Source organism: Salmo salar, chromosome 14 (genome assembly GCF_965601325.2).
Source record: "Salmo salar chromosome 14, fSalSal1, whole genome shotgun sequence".
In the NCBI taxonomy this organism is placed as follows: domain Eukaryota; kingdom Metazoa; phylum Chordata; class Actinopteri; order Salmoniformes; family Salmonidae; genus Salmo; species Salmo salar.
The window spans coordinates 101,423,213-101,450,486 of NC_138304.1; the positions used below are offsets into that span (position 1 = coordinate 101,423,213).

Consider the following 27,274-nt stretch of genomic DNA (forward strand, 5'->3'; position numbering starts at 1 on the left):
GATAGAACATGTAGAACACAGCCTTGGATAGAACATGTAGAACACAGCCTTGGATAGAACATGTAGAACACAGCCTTGGATAGAACATGTAGAACACAGCCTTGGATAGAACATGTAGAACACAGCCTTGGATAGAACATGTAGAACACAGCCTTGGATAGAACATGTAGAACACAGCCTTGGATAGAACATGTAGAACACAGCCTTGGATAGAACATGTAGAACACAGCCTTGGATAGAACATGTAGAACACAGCCTTGGATAGAACATGTAGAACACAGCCTTGGATAGAACATGTAGAACACAGCCTTGGATAGAACATGTAGAACACAGCCTTGGATAGAACATGTAGAACACAGCCTTGGATAGAACATGTAGAACACAGCCTCGGATAGAACATGTAGAACACAGCGTGTTAAGTTATTGCTCTCACTGAACAACCGTGCCATGCTTAATGTCCAAGGACTACTGTCATATGTACAAAAATCTAGATTTATTTTTCTTTAAAATAGTCTGACAACCAACACTTAACATGAGGTTCAGTACAAACAAATGATACACTTGAAATAAATCATATATCCTTTGTTTATCTGTTGGATTCTCTTCAGATTTCTGTTTAAAATATCTACAAATGTAGCATCAAGTGTAAGGGTTTCTCTCTGTCTTGGTTTCCCCCAATTAAATGGAGTCTGTTGTCATACACTGTTCCGAACACTGCAGTCATATAAGAACAGCATCAAACCAACACTGATTTTGTTTGCCAAGGCCTGATGGGGCATTCCCTACTTGCGTACAAAGTTAATGTGAGATGGCCTACTTGGAAGCAATACAGCTTTTGAATGATCTAGTGCCAAATTATTTACGATCTAGCAACAAATGATCTGTCTTGATGTGTTAATAAAACCGCCCATCTGAGGGATGTCTTTGAAGGGAATTGCTTTTTCAGAAAGAGTTCCTAGAGGCAATCTTTAAAAAGGTTACTTCCTTGAATGGGCCAGCCTCAACCAGTGTGAAATGCGTTGGGTTTCACTTCCACTACAAACCGTCGGAAAGTATTCACACCTTGACTTTTTCCACATTTTGTTGTGTTACAGCCTGAAATTTTCTAAATGATAAAATTAAGATGATTTTTTGTCACTGGCCAGACGAAATACCCCATAATGTCAAAATGGAATTATGTTTTTACAAATGAATTACACATGAAAAGCTTAAATGTCTTGAGTCAATAAGTATTCAACCCTTTCGTTATGGAAAGCCTAAATAAGTTCTGGAGTAAAAATGTGCTTAAGAAGTCACATAACTTGCATGGACTCTGTGTACAAAAATATTGTTTAACATTTTTTAAATGACTACCTCATCTCTGTACCCCACACATACACATAATTGTAAGGTCCCTCAGTCGAGCAGTGAATTTCAAACACAGATTCAATCACACAGACCAGGGAGATTTCCAATGCCTCATAAACGGCACCTATTGGTAGATAGGTAAAAAAAAAAAAAATTAAAAACAATTTAACTCAGACATTGAATATCCGTTTGAGCATGGTGGAGTTATTAATTACACTTTGGATGGTGTATCAATAGTCACTACAAAGATACAGGTGTCCTACCGAACTCATTTGCTGGACAGGAAGGAAACCTCTCAGAGATTTCACCATGAGGCCAATGGTGACTTTAAAAACAGCTACAGAGTTTAACGGCTGTGACAGGAGAAAACTGAGGATGGATCAACAACATTGTTGTTACTCCACAATACTAACCTAATTGACAGAGTGAAAATAACTTTTTTGTCCTGAATACAAAGTGTTATGTTAGGGGCAAACTCTCCATATTTTCAAGCAAAGTGGTTGCTGCATCATGTTATGTGTATGCTTGTAATCATTAAGGATTGTGGAGTTTTTCAGAATAAAAAAAGAAACGGAATCTAAGCACAGACAAAATCCTAGGAGAAAACCATGTTCAGTCTGCTTTCCACTAGGAGATGAATTCACCTTTCAGCAGGACAATAACCTAAAACACAAGGCAAAATCTACACTGGAGTTGCTTAACCTAGAAGGCAGTGAATGTTCCCGAGTGGCTGAGTTACAGTTTTGAATTAAATATACTTGAAAATCTACGGCAAGACCTAAAAATGGTTGTCTAGCAATGATCAACAACCAATCTGACAAGAGTTTGAAGAATTTGTGAAAAGAATAATGGGCAAATGTTGCACAATCCAGGTGTGGAGAACTATTAGAGACTTACCCAGAGAGGTGCCAAAGGTGCTTCTACAAAGTATTGACTCAGGGGTGTGAATACTTATGTAAATTAAAATTAAAATCAACATGTTTTTACTTTGTCATTATGGGATATTGTGTGTACATGGGTTAGAAAATATTATTTAATAGATTTTCAATTCAGGTTGTAACAACAAAATGTGGAATAAGTCAAGGGGTATGAATAATTTCTGAAGGCACTGCAAGTAACTCAAAGTTCTTTAACTAGTGCTCCGTATTGCCTGGGCTGTTTTTCCTTTCTGTCAGCGCTGGCGCCATTCCGTACGTGCTCATTGGACCGTGGGGGACCTATCGAGTTAAAAAGAGGATGTTTAATGATTACAAACAATGAGATCTGCATAGTTTCACGCCACCTCGGGTTGCACCCTCTAAGTCATGGAAAAAACAGACCCCTGTCTCGCAGAAAATAACCTGGGTCATGTTCATTAGGCATCTAATTAAGAAAAAAAACCTGACAAACAGGGAGGGACTATCTGGACTTGTCCAACAAGAAACGCTTATTTTTGTTTTCCGTTGCAATTGTTTTTTTGTTTTTTTTTAAGTGTTTCTGTTCCATGCCCTAATGAACACAAGCCTGCTCATCTACTGGAATGACTAAACCCTGCCCCTTAAACCCTCTTTAACTCTGCATTGTAACTGTATCTCCTGCAACTGTCCCCACCACTCCTCCATATCTACAAAAGTGTGCACTTCGGGAGAAAGGATGAAGAGTGGAGAATAGGGATGCAGCAATAGGGATGCAGCAATAGGGATGCAGCAATAGGGATGCAGCAATAGGGATGCAGCAATAGGTCTCCAATCATTTTGTATTGTGGAAGTTCAGAGATTGAGACAAAATATGCTGTAGCGTTTAACGTGAAATGCAGTGTCCGCGAACGCGGGAACATTGCCTTTAAAATTTTCAAATTGCGCTATAGTGCTGAACTTCAGCGATATGGATTGAATGGAGCCCTTAGTCTCTAGTCAGCCTGGCCCAGCAGGGTGAGGTAGATGGTGGACTGGAGGAAGCGAGGGTAGCAGTCTGTATCCAGGAGGGAGTAGATGCGTTTCTGGGCGTGGGACAGGGAGGTGTGTGATGGGGCCTGTAGGAGCTGTGTGGTTAGATCTCTGGTCTTACTGTCCAAGTTCACCTGAGAAGAGAGAAAAGAGAGCGAGGAGAGAAAAGAGAGCGAGAGAATGAACTGGTTCCAGCTCAGTTAAGAAGACACTGATTAATAAACACACTTCCATACAGGTTGTAGTAGATAGGAAAGATAACCATGGCAACATAATACTGGTAGATGGATAGAGATACTGACAGATAGACAAGTCAGCCAGTCAGACAGGCAGGGAGGACCACAGACAGAAACAGGCCCACCCGCCTGCCCGGTCAATGTATAGACAAAAGTCTGTATACCTCTCGCGGTGCCCCCGCCTCGATATAGGTGACAGTGATCTCCTTGGCCCGTCTGTGCAGGCTGAAGTTGTTGGAGGAGTTTCTGTACTGCTCACAGGCCAGATAGAACTGCAGATTCTCCTCACTAAACTCTGAGCGAAGGAATGCTCCAAACACAGACACACCGGCTGGAGAGGGGAGAGAGAGGGGGAGGAGTATTAGGGTTTATGAAAGTACACCACATTTAGGACGTCACTAGAGAGGAAGAGGAGACAGATGGGATGTTCACACACTGGCCAATACGCTGACATGCAAACAAACACGTACATACTGTACACACACACACACACACACACACACACACACACACACACACACACACACACACACACACACACACACACACACACACACACACACACCATTGGGCAATAGAGTGACATGCAAACATACTCGTACACACACACTTGGCCAATACAGTGACATGCAAACAAACACGTACATACTGTACACACACACACACACCATTGGCCAATACAGTGACATGCAAACACACTCGTACACACACACACTTGGCCAATACAGTGACTTCCAAGTACACACCATTGGCCAATAGTGACATGCAAACACACACTTAGAAACATTTACATAGATACAGCACGTAAATACAGTGGGGAGAACAAGTATTTGATACACTGACGATTTTGCAGGTTTTCCTACTTACAAAGCATGTAGAGGTCTGTAATTTTTATCATAGGTACACTTCAACTGTGAGAGACTGAATACATAAGTATTTGATCACCTACCAACCAGTAAGAATTCCGGCTCTCACAGACCTGTTAGTTTTTCTTTAAGAAGCCCTCCTGTTCTCCACTCATTACCTGTATTAACTGCACCTGTTTGAACTCGTTACCTGTATAAAAGACACCTGTCCACACACTCAATCAAACAGACTTCAACCTCTCCACAATGGCCAAGACCAGAGAGCTGTGTAAGGACATCAGGGATAAAATTGTAGACCTGCACAAGGCTGGGATGGGCTACAGGACAATAGGCAAGCAGCTTGGTGAGAAGGCAACAACTGTTGGCGCAATTATTAGAAAATGGAAGAAGTTCAAGATGACGGTCAATCACCCTCAGTCTGGGGCTCCATGCAAGATCTCACCTCGTGGGGCATCAATGATCATGAGGAAGGTGAGGGATCAGCCCAGAACTACACGGCAGGACCTGGTCAATGACCTGAAGAGAGCTGGGACCACAGTCTCAAAGAAAACCATTAGTAACACACTACGCCGTCATGGATTAAAATCCTGCAGCGCAAGAAAGGTCCCCCTGCTCAAGCCAGCGCATGTCCAGGCCCGTCTGAAGTTTGCCAATGACCATCTGGAAGATCCAGAGGAGGAATGGGAGAAGGTCATGTGGTCTGATGAGACAATTGAGCTTTTTGGTCTAAATTCCATTTCCCGTGTTTGGAGGAAGAAGGATGAGTACAACCCCAAGAACACCATCCCAACCGTGAAGCATGGAGGTGGAAACATCATTCTTTGGGTATGCTTCTCTGCAAAGGGGACAGGACGACTGCACCGTATTGAGGGGAGGATGGATGGGGCTATGTATCGCGAGATCTTGGCCAACAACCTCCTTCCCTCAGTAAGAGCATTGAAGGGGGGTCGTGGATGGGTCTTCCAGCATGACAACGACCCGAAACACACAGCCAGGGCAACTAAGGAGTGGCTTCGTAAGAAGCATCTCAAGGTCCTGGAGTGGCCTAGCCAGTCTCCAGACCTGAACCCAATAGAAAATCTTGGGAGGGACCTGAAAGTCTGTATTGCCCAGCGACAGCCTCGAAACCTGGAGGATCTGGAGAAGGTCTGTATGGAGGAGTGGGCTAAAATCCCTGCTGCAGTGTGTGCAAACCTGGTCAAAAACTACAGGAAATGTATGATCTCTGTAATTGCAAACAAAGGTTTCTGTACCAAATATTAAGTTCTGCTTTTCTGATGTATCAAATACTTATTTTCATGCAATAAAACGCAAATTAATTACTTAAAAATCATACAATGTGATTTTCTGGATTTTTGTTTTAGATTCCGTCTCACAGTTGAAGTGTACCTATGATAAAAATTACAGACCTCTACATGCTTTGTAAGTAGGAAAACCTGCAAAATCGGCAGTGTATCAAATACTTGTTCTCACCAATGTATGCACAGACTGTAAAAGTCCTAAAATCAAATCATAGGATTTTTTTCACTACATTTTCATTATTGCCATCTAAAATCAGTCAGACATACATCTCCTCCATACTGCCTCTCTCTCCCTCCCTCCCCTACTTATTTCTCTCCCTCTCCCTCCCTACTTCTTTCTCCCTCCCCCCTACTTCTTTCTCTCTCCTTCCATCCCTCTACTTCGTTCTCTCTCTCTTTCACTTCTTGTTTTTGCTTAGACACTGGGTTGCAACATATTTTTGTGCAAAGAGGATGACTGAGTGAGGAAATGTAAAAGGGCCCCAGATTGCGGACACAGTGGTTACAACACGTCAATGGCTGGGCTAGACAGGGCAACACGTTAATGCGCATGTATGTGACACACACAGAGGAGAGAATTCACAATGTCTAGAACAAGTGTGGCCACTGCAGCATATCAACAATACCTTGTAAAACAGCCTGTATGTTAAAGTTATTCTCGTAAACAGCCTGTATGTTAAAGTTATCCTCGTAAACAGCCTGTATGTCATGTTAGTTATCCTCGTAAACAGCCTGTATGTCATGTTAGTTATCCTCATAAACAGCCTGTATGTCATGTTAGTTATCCTCGTAAACAGCCTGTATGTCATGTTATTTATTCTCGTAAACAGCCTGTATGTTAAAGTTATCCTCGTAAACAGCCTGTATGTCATGTTAGTTATCCTCGTAAACAGCCTGTATGTCATGTTAGTTATCCTCATAAACAGCCTGTATGTCATGTTAGTTATCCTCGTAAACAGCCTGTATGTCATGTTAGTTATTCTCGTAAACAGCCTGTATGTTAAAGTTATCCTCGTAAACAGCCTGTATGTCATGTTAGTTATCCTCATAAACAGCCTGTATGTCATGTTAGTTATCCTCGGAAACAGCCTGTATGTCATGTTAGTTATTCTCGTAAACAGCCTGTATGTTAAAGTTATCCTCGTAAACAGCCTGTATGTTAAGGTTATCCTCGTAAACAGCCTGTATGTTAAAGTTATCCTCGTAAAACAGCCTGTATGTTAAAGTTATCCTCGTAAACAGCCTGTATGTCGTGTTAAAGTTGTGCAGACTGTCAGACTAAGCTTGGCTACCACAATCACTGCATGCTTTCCAGAACCTCTAGCTATTGACCTTTAACTAAGTGGTTGAGCAACCTTAAGTTCACAATCTGTATACACTACGTATTCCAGATTGTGTACTCGGATCTTGTATACATATTACTAATATTAGAGTGGTGTGTACAGTGGGGGAAAAAAAGTATTTGATCCCCTGCTGATTTTGTACATTTGCCCACTGACAAAGAAAGGATCAGTCTATAATTTTAATGGTAGGTTTATTTGAACAGTGAGAGACAGAATAACAACAAAAATATCCAGAAAAACGCATGTCAGAAATGTTATAAATGTATTTGCATTTTAATGAGGGAAATAAGTATTTGACCCCCTCTCAATCAGAAAGATTTCTGGCTCCCAGGTGTCTTTTATACAGGTAACGAGCTGAGATTAGGAGCACACTCTTAAAGGGAGTGCTGCTAATCTCAGTTTGTTACCTGTAAAAAGACACCTGTCCACAGAAGCAATCAATCAATCAGATTCCAAACTCTCCACCATGGCCAAGACCAAAGAGCTCTCCAAGGATGTCAGGGACAAGATTGTAGACCTACACAAGGCTGGAATGGGCTACAAGACCATCACCAAGCAGCTTGGTGAAAAGATGACAACATTTGGTGCGATTATTCGCAAATGGAAGAAACACAAAAGATCTGTCAATATCCCTCGGCCTGGGGCTCCATACAAGATCTCACCTCGTGGGGTTGCAATGATCATGAGAACAGTGAGGAATCAGCCCAGAACTACACGGGAGGATCTTGTCAATGATCTCAAGGCAGCTGGGACAATAGTCACCAAGAAAACAATTGGTAACACACTACGCCGTGAAGGACTGAAATCCTGCAGCGCCCACAAGGTACCCCTGCTCAAGAATACATATACATGCCCGTCTGAAGTTTGCCAATGAACATCTGAATGACTCAGAGGACAACTGGTGAAAGTGTTGTGGTCAGATGAGACCAAAATGGAGCTCTTTGACATCATCTCAACTCGCCGTGTTTGGAGGAGGAGGAATGCTGCCTATGACCCCAAGAACACCATCCCCACCATCAAACATGGAGGTGGAAACATTATGCTTTGGGGGTGTTTTTCTGCTAAGGGGACAGGACAACTTCACCGCATCAAAGAGACGATGGACGGGGCCATGTACCATCAAATCTTGGGTGAGAACCGCCTTCCCTCAGCCAGGGCATTGAAAATGGGTCGTGGATGGGTAGTCCAGCATGACAATGACCCAAAACACACGGCCAAGGCAACAAAGGAGTGGCTCAAGAAGAAGCACATTAAGGTCCCATAGGAAATCTGTGGAGGGAGCTGAAGGTTCGAGTTGCCAAACGTCAGCCTCGAAACCTTAATGACTTGGAGAAGATCTGCAAAGAGGAGTGGGACAAAATCCCTCCTGAGATGTGTGCAAACCTGGTGGCCAACTACAAGAAACGTCTGACCTCTGTGATTGCCAACAAGGGTTTTTGCCACCAAGTACTAAGTCATGTTTTGCAGAGGGGTCAAATACTTATTTCCCTCATTAAAATGCTAATCATTTTATAACATTTTTTACATGCATTTTTCTGGATTTTTTTGTTGTTATTCTGTCTCTCACTGTTCAAATAAACCTACCATTAAAATTATAGACTGATCATTTCTTTGTCAGTGGGCAAACGTACAAAATCAGCAGGGGATCAAATACTTTTTTCCCCCACTGTATGTGTGTTTGTGTGTGTGTGTGTGCGCGCACGCGCATGTAAATCATATAAAGTAACTGCTTTCAGTGAGAAAACTACTTTCAATTGATCTATATGACAATCCCTAGATAGAAGTGTATATTTCTAATAAGAGTAGACTGATAGTATTTAAGTGTATGCATTTACGATTTTGTCATTTAAGACTCTCTGTAAATATAGACATTTCCATTCTATAAGAATGGACAATAATGCTTTGAATCCGAATCTGAAAAGGGACAATTGGTCAAAAGACAAGTGTAAATGCAGCCAATTAGATAAGCTCTTTTTTGCCAATAATTAGGCAAAAGATCAGAATCGGACTTCCTGTCTAAACTCAGCCATTGAGACATGTGGCCTGTGTCTACAGGCTACCTATAAGCATAAACGGGTTTTCCAATGTCCCAGATTCCTGTAGGACTATAACTGTTATGTAACTAGGCAAGTCAGTTAATAAAGAACAAATTCTTATTTACGCAGGCAAAACCAAGACGACGCTGTGCCAATTGTGCGCCGCCCTATCGGACTCCCAATCACGGCCGGATGTGATACAGCCTGTATTCGAACCAGGGACTGTAGTGACATCGCTTGCGCTGAGATGCAGTGCCTTAGACCGCTGCACCATTCGGGAGCTCCATATACCTAACAATGTATGCTGTGTGGGGCATGTGTAGCCATGGCAACCTAGAACTTACCTTTTAACTGACAACAACATCACTAGAAAAGCAAGAAAACTATTCCAAGCGTTTAACAAAGACGCTTTCTCTTTCAAAGCTTTCTTTTAATGTAACTATAAATGGAAGGCTAATGGAAACACCCGTACGTGATAAGGACCACAAACTGTTACAACAGCGGTACAAGACCATGGTGATTGCCTACGGAGCTGTGAAGGGAACGGCACCTCCATACCTTCAGGCTCTGATCAGGCCCTACACCCAAACAAGGGCACTGCGTTCATCCACCACTGGCCTGCTGGCCCCCCTACCTCTGAGGAAGCACAGTTCCCGCTCAGCCCAGTCAAAACTGTTCGCTGCTCTGGCACCCCAATGGTGGAACAAGCTCCCTCACGACGCCAGGACAGCGGAGTCAATCACCACCTTCCGGAGACACCTGAAACCCCACCTCTTTAAGGAATACCTAGGATAGGATAAAGTAATCCTTCTAACCCCCCCCCTTAAAAGATTTAGATGCACTATTGTAAAGTGGTTGTTCCACTGGATATCATAAGGTGAATGCACCAATTTGTAAGTCGCTCTGGATAAGAGCGTCTGCTAAATGACTTAAATGTAATGTAAATGTAAATAATTCAAATATTAGTTTGTGTTTCTTACATCTGCAAACAGCTAGTTTGTACTTTCTTTGCAAGTTGTCACTAAATCATGTTAGCAGCTAATTTTAATCGCTAGTTAGCTGACTAGCTAATAAATGTACTGAGTCAGAGTAAAATGTTGCTAGCTAATACAGCCTGATACCAGTGCTGGTGTAGGCCTAAATCAGCATGTTGTTTGTGTAACAGTATCTTCTAAATCAAAGTGGAACTGGCAAATCGCAATTGCAACATTTGGTAAAAATATCATGCAGCCTTATGTGGCAGTGTGGAAGTGATCTCAAATGAGATCAACCTTTGGTTGAAGTTTGATTGAACAGTATTAAACAATCAGAATAGAGAAAGCCCCATTTACATTCTCAAACAATCAGAATGGAGAAAGCCCCATTTACATTCTCAAACAATCAGAATGGAGAAAGCCCCATTTACATTCTCAAACAATCAGAATGGAGAAAGCCCCATTTACATTCTCAAACAATCAGAATGGAGAAAGCCCCATTTACATTCTCAAACAATCAGAATGGAGAAAGCTCCATTTACATTCTCAAACAATCAGAATGTAGAAAGCCCCATTTACATTCTCAAACAATCAGAATGGAGAAAGCCCCATTTACAAGTTATTTCACAGTACCAGTCAAAAGTTTGGACACACCTACTCATTCAAGGGTTTTTTCTTCATTTTGGACTATTTTCTACATTGTAGAATAATAGCGAAGACATCAAAACTATTAAATAACACATATGGAATCTAACTGCGGTCATGCATAACTCATGAAGCAAATGTAGAACTCGTATTATTTAAAAACATAAAATACTGTCTTTTACATTGGACATTTGGATAAATTGGCAGGTGTACTACATATCTTTCCAATTGGGGAAGGAGACGATTGGCTCATAGACTTGGGGGGGGGGGGGGGGGGGGGGGGGGGTGGAGCTACCACACTGCTTCCTCTCCTCATTCTAGTATATTTTTTTAATACCTATCCCCTCTAGAACCTAATCAAGTAGCTGGCGAATGATTTTAGTTTTCCGTTTAAAACAAAAAACCTTTGCTACGGTGTGCAGTAATGAATAGGGCCCTAGTCTACTTACTCCGACTGTCCAGAAGGGTGACCAAGTCTACTGGCCAAAGGGGGGGTGTCCTAGTCTACTGGCCAAAGGGGGGTGGCCTAGTCTACTGGCCAAAGGAGGGTGGCCTAGTCTACTGGACAAAGGAGGGGGTCCTAGTCTACTGGCCAGGAGGGTGGCCTAGGCTACTGGCCAGGAGGGTAGCCTAGTCTACTGGCCAAAGGAGGGGGTCCTAGTCTACTGGCCAGGGGGGTGGCCTAGTCTACTGGCCAGGAGGGTAGCCTAGTCTACTGGCCAGGAGGGTGGCCTAGGCTACTGGCCAGGAGGGTGGCCTAGTCTACTGGCCAAAGGGGGGTGGCCTAGTCTACTGGCCAGGAGGGTGGCCTAGTCTACTGGCCAAAGGGGGGTGGCCTAGTCTACTGGCCAGGAGGGTGGCCTAGTCTACTTACTCTGACTACCCAGGAGGGCGTCCAGCGACTCAGCCCACTTATCCAGTTCCTCCCGGCTGAACTTGGCCTTGCTGTGGCCCATCTGACTCCATTGGCAAAGGAACGGGAGGCGAGACCGCTGCTCTTTAGCACTGGAGAGGAAGGGAGAGAAGAAGGGACAGGGAGAGAGGGGGAGAGGGGAGTGGTAAGGAGAGAGGGAGACAGGGAAAGAGCAAAAGAGAATGAGAGAGAGAGGGAAAGAGAGAGGGAAAGAGAGAAAGGGAAAGAGAGAGGAAGGAAGAGAGGAAGAGACAGAGAGAGAAAGGAGGGGTAAGGAGAGATGGGGAGACAAGGAGAGGGAAAGAGACAGGGAAAGAGAGAGAGAGAGAGAGAGAGAGAGAGAGAGAGAGAGAGAGAGAGAGAGAGAGAGAGAGACGGAGAGACAGGGAAAGGGAGAGACGGAGAGAGAGATGGAAAGAGAGAGACAGGGACAGAGAGAGAGACAGGGAAAGAGAGGGGAAAGAGGGAAAGAGACAGGGAAAGCGAGAGAGAGACAGGGAAAGAGAGAGAGAGAGACAGGGAAAGAGAGAGACAGGGAGATGACAAGAGTATGTGTTGGTGGATCTGATTCCATGATGACACCACCCTCATTTCCACAACTGGATGGCTCAGTATCATTACAACCGGTGGCATCCTTCCAAACGGAACTTCTTAACTGTACGTCCCAAATGGCACCCTATTCCCTATGAAGTCCCAAATGGCACCCTATTCCCAATGTAGTCCCAAATGGCACCCTATTCCCTATGTAGTCCCAAATGGCACCCTATTCCCTATGTAGTCCCAAATGGCACCCTATTCCCTATGTAGTCCCAAATGGCACCCTATTCCCTATGTAGTCCCAAATGGCACCCTATTCCTTATGTAGTTCCAAATGGCACCCTATTCCTTATGTTGTGCGCTACTTCTGACCAGGGAAATTACATCCTATTCCCTGTATAGTGCACTAATTTTGACAAGAACCATATGGGCTACGTAGGGAATAGGGTGCCGTCTGGAGCTACATAGGGAATAGGGTGCCGTCTGGAACTACATAGGGAATAGGGTGCCGTCTGGAACTATATAGGGAATAGGGTGCCGTCTGGAACTACATAGGGAATAGGGTGCCATACGGAACTACGTAGGGAATAGGGTGCCGTCTGGAACTACATAGGGAATAGGGTGCCATACGGAACTACGTAGGGAATAGGGTGCCGTCTGGAACTACATAGGGAATAGGGTGCCATACGGAACTACGTAGGGAATAGGGTGCCGTCTGGAACTACGTAGGGAATAGGGTGCCATACGGAACTACGTAGGGAATAGGGTGCCGTCTGGAACTACATAGGGAATAGGGTGCCTTCTGGAACTACATAGGGAATAGGGTGCCATACGGAACTACGTAGGGAATAGGGTGCCATACGGAACTACGTAGGGAATAGGGTGCCATACGGAACTACGTAGGGAATAGGGTGCCTTCTGGAACTACATAGGGAATAGGGTGCCATACGGAACTACGTAGGGAATAGGGTGCCGTCTGGAACTACGTAGGGAATAGGGTGCCATACGGAACTACGTAGGGAATAGGGTGCCATACGGAACTACGTAGGGAATAGGGTGCCATACGGAACTACGTAGGGAATAGGGTGCCGTCTGGAACTACATAGGGAATAGGGTGCCATACGGAACTACATAGGGAATAGGGTGCTATTTGGCCTGGGACTCTGCCTTAGACAACATCTTCCTCTTAGAAAGAAACCCTGTCCCCAGGCTTTTTGCCCACAGTGGAGGAAATGTGTGGAGCGATTACTAAGACAGTTACTGAATACCAATGAAGTGACAAGGATACAAGGATATTTTGGTATATCCGAGTGACATCAGCGTTGACGATCAAAACATTTTTTCCCCCAAACTTACTTTGGATTACCATCGGAATGCAATGCCCAGGCACGTTGATGAGCTTACCGGTCTTTCTGTTCTGGGTTAAACAGGTTGGGGTGTGACGAATGGGGACTCTGAAAATAGAGACACGATTAGTTTACTTCCAATTTTAAATCATCGGCATGTGTCACACACTAACAGGCAGGCAGGCAGCACACACACACACACCTCAGTGGTATGACCTCCTTGGTTTTAGACCCAATCGTAAGATATCATTTAAGGAAGTTCTGTTTGAGCAATATTTTTGCGTCATCGTCGTCATAAGAAAACATCCAACGTTGCCTCTGGAAAAGACGTAGTTGATTTCAGTGTGTGTGCCAACATACATGAGAAATAGGAGAAGGACTTGCCACTACCAAACTTGGTATTCATTGGTTTTGCCATTTAGCAGATGCTTTTACACAAAGGATAAAATTATGGATTTTAAGAGCGCTTAATGAGTTACACATAATTTCAATCAAATTTTGAATATATGACTAAAAAAGTAAATGTGTGCAGTTGAGATAGTATAAATAATTTCATATTCAGTCTTTTACTTTGACTTTTGATACTTCTGTTTAGTTTTGAAATTACATTTACTTTTGATACTTAAGTATGTTTAAAACCAAATACTTTTAGACTTTTACTCATGTAGTATTTTAATGGGTGACTTTCATTTTTACTTTAGTCATTTTATATTAAGGTATCTTTACTTTTACTCAAGTATGACAATTGGGTACTTTTTACACCACTGGGTGCAGGATACTACAGGGGGTGCAGGATACTACAGGGGGTGCAGGACACTACAGGGGGTGCAGGACACTACAGGGGGTGCAGGACACTACAGGGGGTGCAGGATACTACAGGGGGTGCAGGATACTACAGGGGGTGCAGGACACTACAGAGGGTGCAGGATACTACAGGGGGTGCAGGACACTACAGGAGGTGCATTTGTTTAGCTTCTCCTGTGCCCCGGGAGGGGTAGAGATTTCACCAGACTCCAATGAAATGGTCTAAAATGTGCAAACTCTGCTCACTCAGTGGTAAAGCTAGAACTAAACTAGAACTAGAACTAATCTAGAACTAAACTAGAACTAGAACTAATGTAGATCTAGAACTAATGTAGAACTAATGTAGAACTAAACTAGATCTAGAACTAATGTAGATCTAGAACTAATGTAGAACTAATGTAGAACTAGAACTAATGTAGATCTAGAACTAATGTAGATCTAGAACTAATGTAGAACTAATGTAGAACTAATGTAGAACTAGAACTAATGTAGAACTAATGTAGAACTAGAACTAATGTAGATCTAGAACTAATGTAGAACTAATGTAGAACTAATGTAGAACTAATGTAGAACTAATGTAGAACTAGAACTAATGTAGAACTAAAACTAATGTAGAACTAATGTAGAACTAGAACTAATGTAGAACTAAAACTAATGTAGAACTAATGTAGAACTAGAACTAATGTAGAACTAGAACTAATGTAGAACTAAAACTAATGTAGAACTAATGTAGAACTAGAACTAATGTAGAACTAATGTAGAACTAGAACTAATGTAGATCTAGAACTAATGTAGAACTAAGCTAGAACTAAATTAGAACTAAAGTAGTCAAAAGCCATCACTCACACAAGCTATTCATTGCCATACAGTAGCCTAACACATCCAATACCAAACACACTGTCAGAGACCACTCCTCTAGTGACCCTGACCTCCCACTTCACTCTTTACCTGCCCAAACAGGCTCTTCAGATGTAGCTTGGCTGCTGACAGCTTGGCTCTGGCCTGGGACCGTTGTTGTGACTTGAAGGAGAAGGGGCTGGAGTCAAAGGTTGAGTATGAGGGAGAGGGCGGAGGCCGGTCGTGCCTGCCCACGCTCTCTGTGCTGCTATCCGAAGTCGCTGGCGCCAACTGGCCGTCACTGTACGCCCTGCATCCTTCACTGAGGTTCACCACTCTCAGATGACCCTTACCCTCTGGCTTCCCCAGTTCGGTGACGTTCTCCACGCTGACGCTGTGCTCCTTGCCCAGCTCCCCCCTCCCCGTTGTCCTCCCAGGGCTGGCCTCAGGCTCCAGGATGATGGGTGTGGGGGGGAGAGAGGTGGTTCGCCCATCCAGTTCGTCCTCCCCTAGGTGGGGGGTGTAGGTGCCTGACTCCCCGTCCCGGCTGTGGTAGTTCTGGTCCTTCAGCTCCACCTTCTTCCACGGCAGGAAGTCCATATTCAGTAGGGACCCCTCGGAGCTGAACCGACGCATGATGGCAGCGCCGCCGGATGGAGAGAGACTCAAGGAAGGATGGATGGCCGGATGGATGGAAGGAGGGATAGAGGTGCAGGTAGAGAACCAGAGAAGGGAAGCCAAGCGGGTACGGGAAATGGAAGACAAAAGAGAGAGAGAGTGTCTGGAGGAAAGACTGCAGCAAAGAACAGTCTATAAAAGGAAACAGAGAGACGGAAGGGGAAAGGAGAGAGAGAGGAAGATCAAATTGGACAATCGCAGAAAATGTATAAATTCATCAGGGGCACAGTGTACTGTTTCACATCATTGGTACACTTTTACAGAGTTAAGGCTGCAAGCTGCTGAGTCAAAACCAGCCACTCTGACATGCTCACAAGGCTGTACAGCTACAGGTAGAAACACAGGGCCGCATCCTAAAAGCTACCCTATTCCCTAAAATAGTGTTCTACTTTTGAACAGAGATCATGAGTATGTATGATCACAAGTGCCATGTCCATTGCTGTCGAGTACACGCTACATTTAATGTGAGATCAAGAGAAAGCTGTGCTCTTTTTCCCCTGATGATATTCACGTGACATATTGAAAGCACCTATTAGTTTTCAACTGATATGAAAAGACCTTAACATAAACGTGTTGGCCCCTTGGCTGCAATAATTAGATACACTGTAGCCACACCAGTCTACTGATTTGTGTTCAGATTTGTACTTATTTGAGTGAATTGTCTCCCTGCAACTTGACCCACATCTAAATGACATACAGTATTGTGACAAAAGATCACATGTGAGTGAGACTGATTTTATTTTAACAGTGTTAAAACACTGTTGTCAACATTGTGTATTTTAAAGTAATAACTCTCAAATCAAACTGTATTGGGTCACATACACGTGTTTAACAGATGTTATTGCGGTAACATCTGCTAAACATTCAGTGTTTATCTTGGGTATAAATAACATCTTAAACTTGGGCTGCCTATAAGGCATTACATGAGTGTCAGGTAGCCTAGCGGTTAGAGCATTGGGCCAGTAACCAAGAAGTCGCTAGTTCGAATACCCGAGCCAACAAGGGTTGTGGGTGGAGGGGGAAATCTGTCGATATGCCCTGGAGCAAGGCATCTACCATAATTTGTTCCAGAGGTACTGTACTATGGCTGACTATGTAAAACTAAATTTCACTGCACCTATCCGGTGTATGTGACATAACTGTTGAGACGGCTGCTGACTATATTAAATCAGAAGTCGTATCTCAATCCCATGGGGGAGTTTATATTAACTCCTTGTAAACACTACAGTGTAAACAAAAAGAACCGGGGGTAAAATGTATTACCTCGATGTCCTGCGGTTACTCTGCCACCTGTGCTTTCATGACTTCGGCTCCAAATAGTTCTCTGTCCCGGGAAGTAAGTCCTCTGTTTGAACCATATGATAAGTCTCAATTCGATTAGGTTTGGTTTAGCTGAGCGTCTCACTTGTGATTTCGGAGCGTTGCCAGGGGTGTATTCACTAGAAACCAAACGGAAGAAAATGGAACGAAACGGGGAAGGATCTACCTAAATGTGCCTATTGAGAAACTCTCGTTTCCCGTTTGGAGTAAACGAGTTCCGTTCCAAAACGTTTTGGACTAATAATGACACCCCTGGCAAGAAGCAGAGTCGCGGACGCCCACTCTCTCTCTCTCTCTCTCTCTCTCTCTCTCTCTCTCTCTCTCTCTCTCTCTCTCTACCAACTGCTCTCAATCGTCACCAGTATCCTGACGCTGCATGTGTTACCGAATAGTTGCAAATAAATAGCAAGCGGACCGAGACACGAACGAAATTACTAGCACCGAGAAAGTTTCTCTATCTCCAACTTCACGCAGAGCTGTTTTGTAATTATTTCACACGTGAATGACCCAGAAACACCTCTTGTCTGTGTCGCCACCCACAACTCCGTCTCAGTTTGCCGTTGTCACTTGGAGCATAATTCACATAATTGTAGGTGTGTCCAGGAAAAAACGCAATAACCCACTTTGGAAGAACTCACTGGGGTGGGCTTGTTATGAGTAGAATCAGTAGCTATGTTTCCGGTTAACTTGTCCAGCGATTTTTTTGTTGTTGTCGACATTTATAAAGTTTGCATAGAAAATAGATGCAACAATAGCTTGCTAGGGTGCGTTTCCATTAAAAGCTGAAATGTCTACCTTTTTGGACAAATTCACATAGAAATGTGTGTTATAGATCTGTCATTCTCATTGAAATCAAATCTAAGAAGTGGTAGATATGTTCTATGTGCACTACAGATTACCAATCTATTGCTGCAATGCCTGTAATGCTTTCGAGGACATTCCTGATTGAGTAATGCAATTATCCAGTAGACATACTCAGGCATACACCACTATAGAGCATGATAACTACACAGATATCATGTTCATCCCACTGCATGCCAATTCTCTGCTTCAATCAGTATTCCGCTATCCCTGAGTTCCCTGACCCTAAACCAACATATCAACCATAACATAGAGAGAGAGACAGAGACAGACAGAGAGAGACAGACAGACAGACAGACAGACAGACAGACAGACAGACAGACAGACAGACAGACAGACAGACAGACAGACAGACAGACAGAGACGGGTGGTGGACTAGACTACTCTAACCCTGAAACTCCACTCTATGACCACTCCGTAAGCAAAACAGCACATCTCTGATAGTGGCCATTCAACAGTTCAGTGAGCTCAACGCTGACGCTCCTTATCCAACTACCACCCTAGACTAATATTTCACATAATATAATTCAATGTAATATAAATACGTAAACAATCCTCGTGGGGAAAAAAATGAGTTGCAACATCATTGTGTTGTGTGTGTGTATATCTGAGGTTCTGCGGCAGGTGGATGAGCAGAGGAAGCCACAGGAGATGGCTACACTCCCTGTGAGTCTTTCAACATCAACCACAGGCAACACCACAGACAGTGTTCATAAATGTTTCCAAGTCTACAATCACTGTACTTGTGGTTACGTTTCCATAGCAGACAGGCTTTTGAAGTTACAGAGTGTTGTGAACTTGACATTTTATAGAGATGGCATTTATAGAGATGACATTCCCTCTAGTGGTAGACTTGCCACTCTACAGACCGAAGTTGTGACGTCAGATGGTGCTTTGTCGTGTGTGTGTGTGGGGGGGGGGGGGGGGGGGGGGGGGTCTGTCCTGGAGGTTTGCATCTGTCCTGGAGGTTTGCATCGTTATGCTTGCCTCGTTGTAATCATAGAGGCTGAATGGATAGTGGGTGGAGTTAAAATTACATCAAGATCATCATGTGGATCTAACCTAGCAAACCAGCAAGATATTGTTGATTTACAGCTGCTCTTTAATTATGTGTTATTCTTACTGCATTGTTGGTTAAGGGCTTGTAAGTAAGCATTTCACTGTAAGGTCTACACCTGTTGTATTCGGCGCATGTGACAAATACAATTTGATTTGATTTGATAGCTTAGTTACCCATCTTCATCTGAGTGTTTTGCGTTAGCTTGTCAGCTAGTTAGCTTGTCAGCACGGTAGCATTCGTTATGTTCATTTGGTTGTCAGCTAGCTAGCATTAGTTAGTTATCTTTATTAGCTTGTCAGCTAGCTAGCATTCATTATGTTCATTGGGTTGTCAGCTAGCTAGCATTAGTTAGTTATCTTCATTAGCTTGTCAGCTAGCTAGTATTAGCTAACAAGTGGCTTGCTAGTTGAAATGAAGCATAACTGACAAACTTTTACAAACTTTTATTCATCATGAACATTAGAACATTACAAGTCAAAAGGGATTTCCCTGCACAAATTAACAACCGAAAATAAGGTAGGACACTGTTGTAATAATTATACATGAATAAAAAAAACACCAATGATATTAGGCAAAGCTAAGAAAATTAAAACTTTTTTTTCCAGTGGCCTACTCACATTTTGTTCAATATTTACCTAGATGGGTAGGCATGTAACTTAATTCAAGTATATTAGATGAATTTCTAATTATAGAGAATGATCATTTAATTACCATAGTGAATTATTGTAATGTTTGTTTATGTGTCAATTAATCCCATACGAGATTGGTTGCCAATCGACAATTTGACACAAAAATAAAATGTTATTAATTTAATTAATTAATTAATTTTAAATTCAGAATTCATATAAAATGGATGGACATTTGTCTATAACGTTGTCATGTTAATATCATAACTTTTCCGATAAAGTTCAGAACATCTAGGTTATTACACTTAGTTTGTGTCTGTCACTGTCTCTCCACCCCGGTGAGGATGGAGTCCCTGGTCTCCAGAGCCACCCGGAGTTTCTGCCAGAAGACCCCGGTGTGCTCCCCTGCTCTGAGCCAGCTCAGGTCGGTCTGTTTCTTTAGCAGCCTACTCATGCGGTGGTAAGAAGAGAGCTGCTGGTCTGGGATCTCTTCCAGGATCACGACTCCGGGATGCTGGCCTTCTAGGCAGAGTTGCAAAGTAAAAACCATATCTCAGACTGGCCAATAAAAAGAAAAGATTAAGATGGGCAAAATCACACAGACACTGGACAGAGATATGGCATTTTCTTTGCAACTCTGCCTAGAAGGCCAGCATCCCGGAGTCACCTCTTCACTGTTGACATTGAGACTGGTGTTTTGTGGGTACTATTTAATGAAGCTGCCAGTTGAGGACTTCTGAGGTGTCTGTTTCTCAAACTAGACACTCTAATGTACTTGTCCTCTTGCTCAGTTGGGCCTCCCACTCCTCTTTCTATTCTGGTTAGAGCCAGTTTGTACTGTTCTGTGAAGGGAGTAGTACACAACGTTGTACGAGATCTTCAGTTTCTTGGCAATTTCTCACATGGAATAGCCTTAATTTCTCAGAACAAGAATAGACTGACGAGTTTCAGAAGAAAGTGCTTTGTTTCTGTCCATTTTGAGCCTGTAATCGAACCCACAAATGCTGATGCTCCAGATACTCAACTAGTCTAAAGAAGGACAGTTTTATTGCTCCTTTAATCAGAACAACAGTATTCAACTGTGCTAACATAATTACAAAAGGGTTTTCTAATGATCAATTAGTCTTTTAAAATTATAAACTTGGATTAGCTAACACAACGTGTCATTGGAACACAGGAGTGATGGTTGCTGATAATGGGCCTCTGTATGCCTATGTAGATATTCCATAAACAATCTGCCGTTTCCAGCTACAAAAGTAATTTACAACATTAACAATGTCTACACTGTATTTCTGATCAATTTGATGTTATTTTAATGGACAAGAAATGTGCTTTCCTTTCAAAAACAAGGTCATTTCTAAGTGACCCCAAACTTTTGAACGGTAGTGTATGTGTGAAGGGATTTTATTTGCAGCCAGAGTGAGGGTTGTAAGGTTGACCAATCCCTCAATTTCCCCATTTTCCATACTGGTAATTTGATTGTCAATAAAAGCAAAACTGTTGAGTGATTGTAAACTTTCGAAGTCTTCTTTATTGATTGGGTTTAGCTTATTTCCATTCAACTGCAGGGTCTCTATTGAAAGCATCATTCAAGGTTTTTCATTCATTTTTTTCCTACTGTATTATTGACTGTATGTTTGTTTATTCCATGTGTAACTCTGTGTTGTTGTATGTGTCGAACTGCTTTGCTTTATCTTGGCCAGATCGCCGTTGTAAATGAGAACTTGTTCTCAACTGGCCTACCTGGTTAAATAAAGGACTTGTTCTCAACTGGCCTACCTGGTTAAATAAAGGACTTGTTCTCAACTGGCCTACCTGGTTAAATAAAGGACTTGTTCTCAACTGGCCTACCTGGTTAAATAAAGGTGAAAAAAAAGGTCCTTCCTTCAAATCCTGGAGGGCACATCTTATTGTGGTAAAGGACGAGTTGTATGAGTCCTGTTAGATTGGCAAAATCTGAGCAATCCAGAGTATTGATATTATTGAAACTGACATCCAAGAAATTTAGAGTTGGGAGATTCCTTATGGCATTTGATACAGATTATAGCTTGTTGTGGCTTAGTCTTAGATTTATCAGCTGCTTAATGGATCTAAATAACGACTCAAACAGATCAGACATATTAATGTCTGATAAATCAAGCTTTTTGGGGGGGGCTACAGCAATTCCTGTACAGCAATTCAAAAAAATATTTTTCCAGTCGAAGTACACTCAGAGTAGATATGTAACAGGCAATATTGCCCACTTTTATAGCAAAGGATGTCTTTCTCCTTAAATTAGAAAAAGTGTCCGAGATGTCAACAAAGAATTGGTGAAGCTTTGAAGTACCATACTCATATCCTCTAAGGATATCTGGACGCCACTCGGGTCTAGCAAGTATATGTCACCCAGAAAAGACCTGTCTGCCTACATCCCATTCCATGCTTCCATGTTGGCCACAGTAGGAGAGGTTTAAATTCTGAAGGTTAGGAAGAACATCTGTTGTGATGCCTGGAACCTTTCCAATGGATTCCCTGTGGCTCAGTTGGTAGAACATGGTGTTTGCAATGCCAGGGGTTGTGGGTTTGATTCCAACGGGGGGCCAGTATGGAGAGAAGAAGAAAAAAAATGTATGAAATGTATTCACTACTGTAAGTCGCTCTGGGTAAGAGTGTCTGCTAAATGACTAAAATGTAAAATGATTCTGGGATACATCCAGCAACCTCAGCCCTACGGACATGTCTGATAATTTCCTCGATTCAAACGAAGTAAAGTTGTTCTTACCAATATACAACTCCTTCCAACTTGGTAAAACGTAAGAGGGGCTGAACAGCTTTTAGATCAAGTACTTTGTTGTTGGTTTAAGTTCACTACATATAGATCCAGAGAGGGGATGATAGTCGTGATTAGGTTGTTATCCAGGTGTAGCGCTGAGAGGTTGTCCCTAAAACATGTGGACTGAGATGGTGGTGAGTTGGTTATGGGCCAGGTCTAGCCTCTGCAGGGCCACAAGGTGTAGAAACGCTCTGTCTTCAACATGAGAAATCACATTAGACCAGTGGTTCCCAAACTTCTTATAGTCCCCTACCTCTTCAAACATTCAACCCCCAGCTGCGTACCCCCTCTAGCAGCAGGGTCAGCACACTCTCAAATGTTGTTTTTTTGCCATCATTGTAAGCCTGCCACACACACACTATACAATACGATACATTTATTAAACATAAGAATGAGTGTGAGTTTTTGTCTCAACCCGGCTCATGGGAACTGACAAAGAGCTCTTATAGGACCAGGGCACAAATAATAATAATATAATAATAATCAATAATTTTGCTCTTTATTTATCCATCTTACATATAAAACCTTATTTTTTCATTGGAGAGAGTCTCAGTCTTATTTCATTTTCCACACACAGTCTGCATTTAGTTTTCGGATAACAAATCCAGTTGTTTGTGTCGTCCGTTTCGGGAAAGTACCTGCGTAATTGCGCACCCAACTCACTCAGGTGCTTCGCTATATCACATTTGACATTGTCCGTAAGCTTGTGTTAATTTGCATACAAAAAAAATCATGTTAATTATTTGACTAGGCTACCTGTATTTGACATTGTGTTGTTATTTCGCTGAACACTAGATGGTTTCATTTTATTTTTGGCAGTGAAACGACGCGACTCAGGCAAGAAAAAAATCTCACCCAAATGAATAGCGCCGTTGGAAAATATAAATGTACTGTTTGAAAATGTGAAGGGAAAAAAATATATATATATATATAATGCATTAGGATTTTGGGGCACCACGGAAGAGGTTGTTTAAAGAGTTACCATCTCCTGAATTAAACTCTATTACATCGATAAACAGTCATCTGATTAATCATTACCTCTTATCATATCTTCATTCTGAACTGTCGTAACCTCATGCATCTGCAAAACCCCCAGCCTTGCACATGATTCAGTACTACACCACTATTGGTTTAATAATCATTTATTTACTAGCTAACTAAATAATTACACAGAATAAACATACACCCTTTATATGAGACAAAGGTCCCTAGTGGACTGACAAAATATGACGGCTTGTTTTCCAAAAGAGGGAGGGGTAGAGCGAGAGAGAGAGAAAGAGATACACAACACTTGGATACGCTTGGAAACTACTCTCACAGGAATCATAATACTTTGCACACCAACCACCGCCCATTTGGAATAAGAAATCATGAATGTATTTACTTGTGAGTTCCCTTATTCACAGTCTATCTCTGTAGGAACCATTAATTGTACTGTGGTAAATGTGTTAGTGATAAGATAACGGCAAGAAGTTGCGCTTTCGGGGTGAGGGGAGTCCTAGCTAGACGTGGGTACGGTATAGTCTTTAGACAATACAGACATACATACAAACAGACCCTATTATGTATTTTTCACATCAAGTAATCTATGCTTTAACTTGTTATGGATAGGGGGCAGTATTTTCACGGCCGGATAAAAAACATACCCGATTTAATCTGGTTATTACTCCTGCCCAGAAACTAGAATATGCATATAATTAGTAGCTTTGGGTACAAAAAACACTCAAGTTTCTAAAACTGTTTGAATGGTGTCTTTGAGTATAACAGAACTCAAATGGCAGGTCAAAACCTGAGAAGATTCTGTACAGGAAGTACCCTGTCTGACCATTTCTTGGCCTTCTTTGTCATCTCTATCCAAAACAGAGGATCTCTGCTGTAACGTGACACTTTCTAAGGCTCCCATAGGCTCTCAGAAGGCGCCAGAACGTTGAATGATGACTCTGCAGTCTCTGGCTGAAAAACAGTAGCGCATTTGGATAGTGGTCGATCTGAGAACTATGAGACGGGGGCGCGCGTGCACGTGAAGAGGCCATTTTACATTTTCAGTCTTTGAACGAAAACAACGACTCCCGGTCGGAATATTATCGCTATTTTATGAGAAAAATCGCATAAAAATTGATTTTAAACAGCGTTTGACATGCTTCGAAGTACGGTAATGGAATATTTTGAATTTTTTTGTCACGAAATGCGCCGGCGCGTCACCCTTCGTTACCCTTCGGATAGTGTCTTGAACGCACAAACAAAACGCCGCTATTTGGATATAACTATGGATTACTTGGAACCAAACCAACATTTGTTGTTGAAGTAGAAAGTCCTGGGAGTGCATTCTGACGAAGAACAGCAAAGGTAATCCAATTTTTCTTATAGTAAATCTGAGTTTGGTGAGTACCAAACTTGGTGGGTGTCAAAATAGCTAGCCTGTGATGGCCGGGCTATCTACTCAGAATATTGCAAAATGTGCTTTCACCGAAAAGCTATTTTAAAATCGGACACCGCGATTGCATAAAGGAGTTCTGTATCTATAATTCTTAAAATAATTGTTATCTTTTTTGTGAACGTTTATCGTGAGTAATTTAGTAAATTCACCGGAAGTGTTCGGTGGGAATGCTAGTTCTGAACGTCACATGCTAATGTAAAAAGCTGTTTTTTGATATAAATATGAACTTGATTGAACAAAACATGCATGTATTTTATAACATAATGTCCTAGGAGTGTCATCTGATGAAGATCATCAAAGGTTAGTGCTGCATCTTCTCCCCTCTGCGGCTGTTGTCAGCCATTAACAAGCTGATCTGACCCATTGTGACCTCACAGGGCAGTCATGACAGCACCATCTGTGGAACCGTGTGATGCGTACAAACCAAAAGTGTCTCTCTCTCTCTCTGTGTGTGTGTGTGTGTGTGTGTGTATATATATGTGTGTATATGTGTGTGTGTGTGTTCGAAACACTTTAGAAGACTCTCGAACCCTACTATAGATTTCTTTAGGCTTCATATAGAGAGAAAGGCTCTTGAAGTTATACAGTTATCTCCCAACATAAAGGAAACACTTGGGTAAATGAGAGACACAAAGTACAGTATACTGAAAGCAGGTGCTTCCACATAGGCGTGGTTACTGATTTAATTAAGAAGTTAACAACCCATCATCCTTAGGGTCATGTATAAAAATGCCCAGTTGCCAAATATTTGGCTACCATGGCTAGAAGAGAGATCTCGGTGATTTTGAAAGAGGGGTCTCAAAGGAGCATAGGGGGTTTAAAGGGTGTGTGTGTGTGTGTGTTTGTGTGTGTGTGTGTGTGTGTGTGTGTGTTTGTGTGTGTGTGTGTGTGTGTGTGTGTGTGTGTGTGTGTGTGTGTGTATGTGTGTGTGTCACCAGATTTGAAACAGCGCCTGAGACAGCGTTTCCACCACCATCAACAAAACACCAAATTATAGAATTTATTGTGGAAGAATGGTGTCAATTCCCTCCAATAGAATTCCAGACAATTGTAGAATCTATGCAAAGACGCATTACAGCTGTTCTGGAGGCTCGTGGTGGCCCATATCTCTATTAAGACACTTTACTAGCCCTGATACCAGAAGTAGCCTCCCCAGAGACTCCCAGTCATGTATTTAAACTTATTCCAGAGACCCCAGCCATGTATTTAAACTTATTCCAGAGACCCCCAGTCATGTATTTAAACTTATTCCAGAGACCCCCAGTCATTTGGGGCGGCAGCGTAGCCTGCTGGTTAGAGCTGTTGGACTAGTAACCAAAAGGTTGCAAGTTCAAATCCCTGAGCTGACAAGGTACAAATCTGTCATTCTGCCCCTGAACAAGGCAGTTAACCCACTGTTCTTAGGGTGGCATTGAAAATAAGAATTTGTTCTTAACTGACTTGCCTAGTTAATTAAAGGTAAAATAAAAATGTATTTAAACTTATTCCAGAGACTCCCAGCCATGTATTTAAACTTATTCCAGTTAAGGGATGGTGAACTACTAGCCTGCTGCTCTCTGACTCAGGGAACGCATCCCAAAAGGAGCCCTACATAGTGCACTACTTTAGACCAGAGCCCTATTCCCTATATACATTTACATTTACATTTACATTTAAGTCATTTAGCAGACGCTCTTATCCAAAGTGACTTACAAATTGGTGCATTCACCTTATGATATCCAGTGGAACAACCACTTTACAATAGTGCATCTAAATCTTTTAAGGGGGGGGGGGGGGGGGTTAGAAGGATTACTTTATCCTATCCTAGGTATTCCTTAAAGAGGTGGGGTTTCAGGTGTCTCCGGAAGGTGGTGATTGACTCCGCTGTCCTGGCGTCGTGAGGGAGCTTGTTCCACCATTGGGGTGTCAGAGCAGCGAACAGTTTTGACTGGGCTGAGCGGGAACTGTGCTTCCTCAGAGGTAGGGGGGCCAGCAGGCCAGAGGTGGATGAACGCAGTGCCCTTGTTTGGGTGTAGGGCCTGATCAGAGCCTGAAGGTATGGAGGTGCCGTTCCCTTCACAGCTCCGTAGGCAATCACCATGGTCTTGTAGCGGATGCGAGCTTCAACTGGAAGCCAGTGGAGAGAGCGGAGGAGCGGGGTGATGTGAGAGAACTTGGGAAGGTTGAACACCAGACGGGCTGCGGCGTTCTGGATGAGCTGTAGGGGTTTAATGGCACAGGCAGGGAGCCCAGCCAACAGCGAGTTGCAGTAATCCAGACGGGAGATGACAAGTGCCTGGATTAGGACCTGCGCCGCTTCCTGTGTGAGGCAGGGTCGTACTCTGCGAATGTTGTAGAGCATGAACCTACAGGATCGGGTCACCGCCTTGA

At 42.7% G+C, this 27,274-nt stretch overlaps 1 protein-coding gene and 1 pseudogene across 1 annotated transcript; both read right to left on the reverse strand.

Moving 5' to 3' along the window:
* Positions 1–473: 473 nt before the first annotated feature.
* Positions 474–17,700, reverse strand: LOC106570678 (regulator of G-protein signaling 1). Its single transcript, XM_014143149.3, has 6 exons — positions 17,052–17,700; positions 15,222–15,920; positions 13,528–13,577; positions 11,548–11,678; positions 3,673–3,839; positions 474–3,406 (listed from the first exon to the last, which is right to left on the reverse strand). Exons 2-6 carry the CDS (start codon positions 15,744–15,746, stop codon positions 3,236–3,238), a joined length of 1,044 nt encoding a protein of 347 aa, XP_013998624.1. The 5' UTR covers positions 15,747–15,920; positions 17,052–17,700; the 3' UTR covers positions 474–3,235.
* A 2,274-nt stretch (positions 17,701–19,974) lies between these two features.
* On the reverse strand, positions 19,975–22,732 carry LOC106570685 (uncharacterized; annotated as a pseudogene).
* Positions 22,733–27,274: the final 4,542 nt, after the last annotated feature.

Excerpts from the sequence above, each read along its gene's own strand:
- LOC106570678 (XM_014143149.3), bottom strand. The coding sequence starts at position 15,746 with ATGCGTCGGTTCAGCTCCGAGGGGTCCCTACTGAATATGGACTTCCTG. Across the intron at positions 13,578-15,221 it reads TGAAGAGCCTGTTTGGGCAG|AGTCCCCATTCGTCACACCC; the intron begins GTAAAGAGTGAA and ends CTCTATTTTCAG. Across the intron at positions 3,840-11,547 it reads CGCCCTCCTGGGTAGTCAGA|CCGGTGTGTCTGTGTTTGGA; the intron begins GTAAGTAGACTA and ends TCCCCTCTCCAG.